Consider the following 10,608-nt stretch of genomic DNA (forward strand, 5'->3'; position numbering starts at 1 on the left):
AAGAGGCTGAGTAAATGTCACATACGAAGCTCCAGTAGCCGGCGGCGTAATAATAAAGATACTGCCTGGGTTGGTGCCGCTAGGGAGGATAGTGACGGTAGTGGCAACGCTATTGGTGCCTGAGATAGGCTGTGTAAATATCACATAAGGCCCAGTAGCTGGCGGCGTAATTATAAACACGCTGCCTGGGTTCGTGCCGCTAGGTGGTATAGTAAGTGTGGTAGCAACGCTATTTGTTCCTGGGAATGCCTGTGTAAAAGTCACATAAGCCCCTGTAGCTGGCGGTGTAATTATAAACACGCTGCCTGGGTTCGTGCCGCTAGGTGGTATAGTAAGTGTGGTAGCAACGCTATTTGTTCCTGGGAATGCCTGTGTAAAAGTCACATAAGCCCCTGTAGCTGGCGGTGTAATAATGAAAACGCTGCCCGGATTCGTGCCGTTAGGGGGGATAGTGACCGTAGTAGGCATGCTATTGGTTCCTGAAAGAGGCTGAGTAAATGTCACATACGAAGCTCCAGTAGCCAGCGGCGTAATAATAAATATACTGCCTGGGTTGGTGCCGCTAGGGAGGATAGTGACGGTAGTGGCAACGCTATTGGTGCCTGAGATAGGCTGAGTAAATGTCACATACGAAGCTCCAGTAGCCGGCGGCGTAATAATAAATATACTGCCTGGGTTGGTGCCGCTAGGGAGGATAGTGACGGTAGTGGCAACGCTATTGGTGCCTGAGATAGGCTGTGTAAATATCACATAAGGCCCAGTAGCTGGCGGCGTAATTATAAACACGCTGCCTGGGTTCGTGCCGCTAGGTGGTATAGTAAGTGTGGTAGCAACGCTATTTGTTCCTGGGAATGCCTGTGTAAAAGTCACATAAGCCCCTGTAGCTGGCGGTGTAATTATAAACACGCTGCCTGGGTTCGTGCCGCTAGGTGGTATAGTAAGTGTGGTAGCAACGCTATTTGTTCCTGGGAATGCCTGTGTAAAAGTCATATAAGCCCCTGTAGCTGGCGGTGTAATAATGAAAACGCTGCCCGGATTCGTGCCGTTAGGGGGGATAGTGACCGTAGTAGGCACGCTATTGGTTCCTGAAAGAGGCTGAGTAAATGTCACATACGAAGCTCCAGTAGCCGGCGGCGTAATAATAAATACACTGCCTGGGTTAGTGCCGCTAGGGGGTATAGTGACTGTGGTAGGCACGCTGTAAGGGCCTGACAGAGGCTGGGTAAAGGTCACATATGGCCCAGTAGCCGGAGGCGTAATTATGAATACACTGCCTGGGTTGGTACCGCTAGGGGGGATAGTAACGGTAGTGGGCACGCTATTAGTGCCCGAGAGAGGCTGCGTAAACGTAATATAAGGCCCTGTAGCCTGTGGCGTAATAATAAACACACTGCCCGGGTTGGTGCCGCTAGGGGGTATAGTGACTGTTGTAGCTACCGTAAATGTCCCGCTAAATACCTGCGTGATTGTCACATAGAGCCCAGTTACTGACGCGCTGCTCGGGTTTGTGGCACTTGGCGGAATAGTCATGCTTGTAGACATCGCAATGGATCCGCTAAATGGCTCTGTCACGGTAACCGGACCAGTTCCTGGCGGTGTCAAGACAATAATTGAGCCTGGAACCGTACCACTAGGCAGTACCGTGATTGTTGTGGGCACGCTGTAAATGCCCGGAAGCGGCTGCGTAAGAGTGATATACGATGCCACTGCAGGGGTCTGTATTATGACACTCCCGGGAACTGTACCGCTACCAGGGATTGTTATCGTCGCGGGCGCAACATTCGTGCCGGTTACAAGCTGTGTAAGGGTAACGTATGGCACTGCGCCTGGGGTTGTTTGGATGATGATGGTCCCCGGCACCGTACCCCTGGGCGGGATTGTTACCGTTGTAGGGACATTGTTGGTACCGGTAAGGGGCTGGGTAAGAGTGATGTACGGCCCAGTGGCTGCGGGCGTCTGAATGATAATGGTGCCTGGAACCGTGCCTCTGGGTGGAATGGTAATCGTGACGGGAACACTAATGGTACCGGTGAGGGGTTGCGTTATGGTGATATATTGTCCGGTTGCTGGCGGCGTTTGAATGAGGACAGTGCCGGGGATCGTGCCACTGGGGGGGATGGCGACTGTAACAGGCACGCTGCCGGAGCCTGTCAGAGGTAGCGTAATGGTAATGAATCCCGCAGGCGTTAGCGGCGTCTGGATGATGATACTGCCTGGCACCGTTCCACTGGGAGCGATGGTTACCGTTGTAGGCGCTGTATTCGTTCCCGTGAGAGCCTGTGTAAGAGTGATATATCGGCTAGGGGCTGCATCCGTCGTCGTTTGACCACCCGGCAGCGACCCAGACCCGGAAATACGCTCGAAAAGAGACAGAAGTATATCTGAGGCATTGAGCTGTCGTCTGAGCAAACTGCTGGATCGCCTGGCGTTGAGCTTTCCCCCACAGCACTCATAAGTATTCCCTGGACACGAGATGTCGCATTGATCCAGGACAACGTTGACAGCCGTGGCATCCAAGTTGTCGCCGCAATAGCAGTCCCTTTCAACCAATGCGTTGTTAGTACTGGGGCGTACTGTCTCGTGGCGAATGGCTGAGACTGCTTGATCACTCACTCGTTGTAAACACCAAAAAACCTCTTTGTACAGTAGGTAGCACATGTTCCCAGGTCCATTACGTTACTAGTAGCAACCTTGGCAAAGCCGGGGAAGCCGTCGACGGAAAAGGCACACCCATAAAGCCTGAAGTTGATCACCTGGCGAGGAAGCGCGCACTGAGCGGTTGGGGCCGTTGTCGATGAACTGCTTGTAAGGGCCCCTATACTTGCTTGCCCCGGTGCAGTACTGGCCGGTTGAGTAATGACGTAAGTCCCGGACGTGGTATACAGCGTATTTTGGCATACTGTATTAGTACTGAAGACTTGATTAATACCAATGTTTTCATAACCAAAATTGATACCATGCATAACTACTTACTAGATCCCAGTTAAGAAATAAATATTAGTGTTGCAATAAACTTGTAAAGGCTGATAATTTATTACAGTATCACCTGAGCAGCTACTAAAGCCTTGAGCACTCTTCATTAATAAGCATATATATATACTTATAACAGAGAGTATGCGCAGTAAGAACCGATTCATTTTTGCTTAAGATATATTAAAAATGTATCATGTATTAGTTATCAAGCCTTGTAATAACTTTGGTCTTTTCTATATTAAGACTTTAATTTGGAAGCATCTCTTATAAGAAAAAAAACAAGACTAAGATCTTATAATCAGGTAGGAAATCAAGTCTTTTTAATATCTCATGGTTATCCTATAATATCAGAAAAATCTTATTTAGCATACGTATTAAACTTCTTATTTAAATATGGCTTGACTATGACTTAAATTTAATTTAAGTTAATTTAAATATTTAATTATAATGGGTCTTAGTAGAAGTACTTTATTATATTATGATGATTAATATTTTAATGTAATTAATAATACATTTTAATTGCTATTATTTTATATATTAACTGATATTTTATTTACTATATATTTATTTATGTTTTTTTTCCTAAATTTTTAAGCAATATTTATTCTACTAACATTTTATTCCAAGTATATAATAACCAGTACTAATAAAATGAAAGTATTTTTAATAAAGTTTAAAGTATAATCAAGAATAATTAATTTCCTGCGCTATTATACTTGAAAAAATTACCAACGTATTAAAAACGGTTTTTTTTTAAAATTAATAGGCTACCGCTGACATAACAACTGTTCGTGGGTTTCTCTCGGATCTCGGGTTTTCTGAGTAAGTTTGATATAAAAGTACTAGATACCAGCTTTGTTAAGACCGCCTGAGTAAACTGGCTAGGATGTCACAGAACATGCTTGATAAGACTTATATTTACTCATTTTCCCAGTCCAAAGCAGAGTTTACCTTGCATGGGGTTAATCAAGAATATATAATTATCCCTCTTTTTGACTAGAAGAAGATGGATCAGTAAGTTCGTAACAAGGAAAAGTCACATTGCTGATTTGTGTCATAACCACCTTGGTATCCTTGTAGAATGCCGACGGCATTGCTGCCTCCATTCCAACTCAAAGCTATCTTGGCGACGATGGCTGGCTTTGTTCCCAATGCGGTATTGCCACCGAAAAATATAGCGGCCCGCCGACATGATGGAAACGCTTTGGGAAACTTGTTCCACATTTAGTTTGAGATGAGATGGCGCAATCGCATTGGTTTGGCAACTGGGCTGATGTCTCGGGCGCATGGGTGGGTGGAGTTGCTAGTATACGCGGCTACGAAACTTAAAATCATTCGTTTATGAACACTGGGACGGTTTCGGTACTCAATCGCTGGACTACCACATTGTTTGCGTCCAGAGTTTCCAGGGGGGAATAAAATAATATCCCATGCTTTTCAAGGGTCTCGGGATGCATCGTTTTAGCAGATCCGTACGGTGCAGCGAGCGATGCGGTTGCGACTGGCACGTCGTGCATCACAGACGTATAGGTGCAGGCGGCAATGCAAGCGACAGCTGGAACTTTGGCAGATGGCAGATCCTCCTAGTCTGATGTGGAATGTACTTTAGCACCAAACACGTTGCTGGTTCTTATAGCTATATTAAAAGAATTCTAATTTTTATCCATCTGCCAGGGGCGACTCGCAGTTGGCGGATTCTTGACGAAGCGGGCGCCTCAGGCAGAGCGCTAAGAAGCAGCCATCATTTGTCCCATGCAACGCGTGCAGACGGACGGACGGGCTGGACCGCTAACAGGGAAAGGATCTTAGTCAAGCCTCCAGTGGCGGGGCAGCAGCTTAACAACGTTGGAACTTAGGAGTAACCCTTTTGGGTCATCAAGAATGCCCGCACCGAGCTACATTTGTCCTTATTCTGTTTCTGTCTAAGCCATTCATTAGACTTGAGCATTTTCCACTTGGCTAAGCAGGCAGGAGTACGTTGGAGCTGCATTCGCTTAACCTTGAAAGTCGAGATTGCGTGCCAGGAAGGCTCCGCATCCGGCCCGGTTAGTGCTGACAACTATACAAATGCAAAAAATGCAAAGAAAAAAAACCCAGCTGAATTGCCTATAGAGATTTGACGTGGCCACTGTTTTCCAGAAGCGCAGCCTCAGATAGGACTAGACAAGGTGACCAAGAACCCCAGCGGTATGACGAGAAGGCATTAAAGGAAAGATTTCGGATGCGGAATGCAGCGCCTTGTACGGTGAATGATGAGGTGTCCTGCATCACGATACTGCGCCAAGATAAGCACTTCCTTGATTTGGTCGCGTCTTTGTTGGCCTTTTGCTGTGACTCTGGGAGCAACTCGAGCGATTGCCGCAGCTCAATCTAAGGGCAGCGGCAGCGGCAGTGCCTTTGCGGTGAGACGTCGACTGACTGCGATACGGAGGACTACCTAGATGTATCTTGGATCTGGTTGTTATCAGTCGTCGCGGAGTAGGAAATGGTGTGTAGATAAAACGAGCCTGCGCGCACTGTTTTCCCTGCAGGTTTTCCTTTGGCAGGCTTTGCAGTCGCATTTGGCTGCTTCTTTCGCGACATTCGATTCGGAAACCCCCTAAGCCCGAGGTAGGGGAAGCCCGCGCGGTATCTGGATCGCTGGTATGGGCTGGCGGTGATTTGATTAACTGGCCATCAATCTTGATGACGCACCGAATATGGGATGGCACGGCATGCATGTCGAATTCTGTCTACCAACGCGGTGGTCTGACAAAATGGTGGGCGGTGAGGGGTCAGCCCCTGACAATAATCTAAAGATTTCCAATCACGAGGGGAGGGGAGTTTGTCGATTTATCACGTGATGCTAGATTAAGTCGCGGATCCATCTAGCGGGTCTAGCGAATGGTTGGATCGTGCACTACGATAACTTCGGATTCATCAAATTTCTATGTTATCTTAGGGGAAAAGGGTTAGCCCCTTCCAGACCGAAATCTTATAGATTCACACTTTGCTTTGGGCTTAGGGCGCATTTCCTCAGTTGATTGATTGCGGACGGGAGGAGCTTAAATTCCCAGCAGCGCATTGCCCTGCCCCACAATGTATCTATCTATCCTAAAGCACTTATTCAGCAGAGCAAGGCGGGTTTCCAATCTTGCGTGTCGATTTTGGCAGTTTTGAAAGATCGAATGCCTCGCCTTGCACCTCGGAAACGAGTAGCAACCTATGTGCCGAGCATCAACAAGCATCAAGCTAGCGAGCCGCGGCATTACAAAAAAGCAAGTCAACCAGACGCCATTGCCCCATCGGCCCCCACCTCTGCTGTAGCCCCCAAGACTGTGGCGCAGTTGCGCCAACACGGCAGTCAAAAGGCTGCAAGAGACTGGTGAAACACATTGTAGAGGCTAAACCCCTAAAACAGAAGTCTAGTTAAGCAAAGCTGTGCCGAAGGTGCAGCGTGCGCTACATAAGTGCGTAAAGCATGCCTTCCAGCTTTGCTTCTTTAATAAGAGGCCAAGGGTGCTAAGCCACCACAATCACTAGCCACATGTCATTCAAGCCAGCGATCTGATTGGTCTAGAGGGCACTAAAACGTCCCTATTTGTCGGAATCGCTGTCGCAAGGTGCCCAATTGGGCACATTGCGACGGATGTGCCGCGCAACCGCTGCGCACGAAAAGGCCACATCATGTAATTCCCCCTCTTTTGCTTCCTTTCCTACTTCTCTTAGATAGTCATAAGTAAAGCAATAGAATCCGTTGCTTCGTGACCACCCGGTACTGTTGGTGTCACATCAAGGGGTACCCAGTTGTACGTAGGGTCGCGCGCATGGTATGATGTACCGGGTGGTCACGAAGCAACGGATTCTATTGCTTTACTTATAACTATCTAAGAAAGTAGAAAAAGGAGGCAAAAGAGGAATTACACGATATAGCCTTTTTGTGCGTATGCCGTGGTCACGTGCACCGGCGCGGTCAGGTCGGGCTGCCCGCGTGCCCTACCGGGCACAGTGCAGCGGTGCGCGGCACATCCGTCGCGATATGCCCAATTGGGCACCTTGCGATAGCGATTCCGACACTGGCAGCTTCTCTTTTTATAGAAGCAAACATCGGAATCGCTAGGATGTAAGGCGCATATAATAGAAAAGAAAGTGCGGCGCGGTCTCGGAAGGTTGTGCTGCCGATAATGTTGTCGCGCCACGCGGCAGCATTATACCGTATAGCCGGTATGTTGAATATTGCAGCCAAAATAAAGGGGCAGCAGTAAACGCAGTAAAAGCAGTAAATGCAGCGTTGAACACACCATTGAATATAGGAAAAATCCACCCACTTGCTACGCATGATATTACTAATAATACCTAAATTCGGTCACATATTGACCGGCCTTTTTACTCACTATTCCATACGTATAATAATAGCCTTATTCCGGTCAATAAAGGTCTTAAGGGCTTTATTCGGTGTTTCTTTAGTTATTGCATCAGCGAGATTATCGTTCCTATTAATCTAATAGATCTTATAAATCTCCCGGCGCTTATATGACTATCGTAGGGCTATAATATCTATTATAAGCCTCTTTTCCTTAGTAGTGCCTAGCTTGATAAGGCATTTATATAGCGAAAACAAGTTTACATATATAACTGTAGGGATCTTCGGTAATCCCAGCCTGCTAGTAATCATATTGAGGGTTGTGTCTATTGCGTATGCGATATCGACCCCTTGCACTATAATATATAGCTCTGAAGCGAGTGTATTGTGCGTTACACGCTTACTCTTTGTGGAGCTATAAGTGATGATATTACCGGTCAGCTTAAAGGCATGGTCTGTGGGGTTATCTTCTTCTTTATTCCCTAGTATAATAATGTAACCAATCTGGGAGCTTAAATCTTTATTGTTAGCAAAGGATCCGTTAATAAATATAAAGATCTTAGCTGTGGCAAGGGCCAAATTGATGTACTGTAAGCTACGGTCCTGGTTGTTAAGCTGCTATTGAAGGCGTTTATTTAGTCTCGCGATATCCTTAGGGTTAGGTTATTGATATTGTGCTGCAATAGATAGGTCAAAGGATGCCTCGGGCTGGCAGACTGTAGTAATATAAGCGCCACGAGTGTGTTGTTCGATATAATTACGCTGAGCCGTAGGCGTATTCTTGTCGATGGTCGCGATCTTCTTACTTTAACCTTTCTGGCATAAGATCATACTGTTAGTATTAGCCGTTAGTATACATCCGTTGAATATTAGGGGCACGGTTGGTGATAGCTTCGTCTTAGGCTTGGCGTTAAAGCCTGCCTTAGTAAGCTCTAATTCTTCCCGTTGGAAGAAGGCATTATCACTTAGGCCGAGGGTATCGTCAGTCTGTATACCTACGATACCGAAGCATATGGCATCGCTAGTATGGTTAGTATGGCTAGTATCGTTGTTACGGGAAGATACTAGCAAATAGGGGTCATAAGTAGATGTGGTTATGCCTAATTTCTCGCGATGGTGCCGGAAATATATTGCCTACTAGTGGGTGCCTGCCTCAGCTATTCTGTATAGTAGCTTGACTACTTCTATAATAGTATTATTAGGATACTAGTATGCTATCTGCTTGGGTAGCTTGGTGATAATTGACCTATTAAGGGTCGTTAATGACTATACGTAAGCCTGCGTAATATCCTGTATCTAAAGGAATAGGCTGTGAGTGTCACGGACTCGGGCTATGCCCGTGTCATGAGATTGGCTGGGGCTCGGGCTACGCCCGTGCCTAGCCCAGGACGGATTATATAAGGTAGACGCGCGGGCCGATGGGGCAACGCTAGGGCTCCAGCCCGCGCCACACACGGATATAAATAGGCCTCGGAGGGACTCCTATTCGGGCCCCTTCCCTTGCTCCTTAGTTTATTCAATATATTCGATTGACGCCTATTCGCAGTCGCCCTAGGGCCAGTCCTTCACAGTGAGAGCGTTATAATAAGGGGGCTATTGATATTAGTAACCGTTGATTAGCCTATTAGATTATAGGGGACTGAATCAATATTAATTGCTTCTTATTATTACTATGACCTTATATGACGAGCCTAGATTTCTCGTATGGCGTATTTATGCCTTTGCCTTTGATTTCCCATACTATACATAAGTTGAATAGACGTTGGGCTCTATATTGACCGATATTAAAGGTGACGAATCTAAACATATTATGGGCTTATAATGCTTCTGTTGCAAAATGGTGACTCAGAAAACTATTGGAAAGTATACTAAGTACCGACAGTGGCGTATAAGGCGTTGCAGAATAAAACAAAAGCTGGTTAAAGATTTAAGGATGCACAAAAGGTTGACCAGAGCAAAGATGTCAGGGAAATCTGATTCTAATTGTTGGTGACTATTCTATCTAGAAAGATGGAATTTTGGGCATATTTCTACCATTTTGAAAAAGTGGTTGAAAATAATGAAAAACCGTAAAAATAGCGAAAAACCCGACGAAAAGTCGTCCTGCCCAACCGTGCCTAATATCCTACCCAATGCCTACCCAACCAAGCCCAGTGGCTTGTAGCGGTGTGCCGGATGCCTTATAACAGCCTGCCGTACGGGCCGGAAGCCCTATATTGGTGTGCCGTAAAGGCCCGGTATAGCGGGAGACTGTATATAGAAGGCCGAAAGTGCTGGGTTGCCTATTTGGTAATCCCGTAGAAATGCGCCGCCTGTTGTGGGCCCTGTGGCCCACTGTGACCGGCCGCTGTGGCCGGATGTGGGTCACTGTACCGGTGCCGTGACCGGCGCTGTGGCCCACTGTAATCGGCGTTGTGGGGCGCTGTGCCCTACCATAGCGCCTGGTAGAGCCACCGCGATATCTCAACGCAGAGACGTCGTATGGTGGCGAGACCAGTACCAAAATACAGCTAAAAAGGCGCTGATTTCAACAGGTTGTAGCGATGGCTAGGCTAGGATCACGCATAAGGGAATTAGAGGCGGGTGTTATTGCGCTATAAATCAGAGTAATTCCTCGTTATTTTATACTAATGGGATAAGATAGGCTCTATAAGGATTCGTCTATATATCTTTCTATTGGACCTAGCTTTCTGCGTCTCTTTTCCGCCACTTCGTTATAATCAAGCATAAACCCGACCTCTTGCAATACTAAATGCTATAGTAATAGCCTCATTTACGTCTCTTCAGAGTACGTACCGGATCCAGAAGGATACGTACCGGCTCTGTTTTTTCAGCCAATAAGGGCGTTTTAGTGCCCTCTAGACCAATCAGATGGCTGGCTTGAATGACATGTGGCTAGTGATTGTAGTGGCTTAGTACCCCTAGCCTCTCATTAAAGAAGCAAAGCTGGAAGACACGCTTTACGCACTTACGTAGCGCACGCTGCACCTTCGGCACAGTTTTGCTTAAAAAGGCGCTGATTTCAATATAAGGTTATAATAGTAAAGCTAAGAGAGTCTATTTAAATATAAAGGACTGACCCTAGAGCTACTGCGAATAGGCGTTAAATGAATATATTAAATAGATTAAGAAGGAAAGAGAGAGGACCCGAATAGGGGCCTCTTAATAGTCTATTTATCCGTGCGTGGCATGGGTCGGAGCCCTGGCGTGGTCCCGTGACCCCGTGCCGCTGACCCATATGACCCTGCCTAGGCTAAGCACGGGCGTAGCCCGAGTCCAAGCCACATTATGGC

The 10,608-nt window shown here is 46.7% G+C and overlaps 1 protein-coding gene across 1 annotated transcript; it reads right to left on the reverse strand.

Annotated features, from left to right (window-relative positions):
* Positions 1-1,450: 1,450 nt before the first annotated feature.
* UV8b_07102 (uncharacterized protein) lies at positions 1,451-2,898 on the reverse strand (the record flags this gene model as incomplete). The annotated part of the gene is made up of 4 exons (XM_043144599.1): positions 1,451-1,555; positions 1,642-2,539; positions 2,614-2,636; positions 2,731-2,898. The coding sequence occupies 4 exons, from the start codon at positions 2,896-2,898 to the stop codon at positions 1,451-1,453; spliced, it is 1,194 nt and encodes a 397-aa protein (XP_043000534.1).
* Positions 2,899-10,608: the final 7,710 nt, after the last annotated feature.

This window comes from Ustilaginoidea virens, chromosome 6 (genome assembly GCF_000687475.1).
Source record: "Ustilaginoidea virens chromosome 6, complete sequence".
Taxonomy (NCBI): Eukaryota; Fungi; Ascomycota; class Sordariomycetes; order Hypocreales; family Clavicipitaceae; genus Ustilaginoidea; species Ustilaginoidea virens.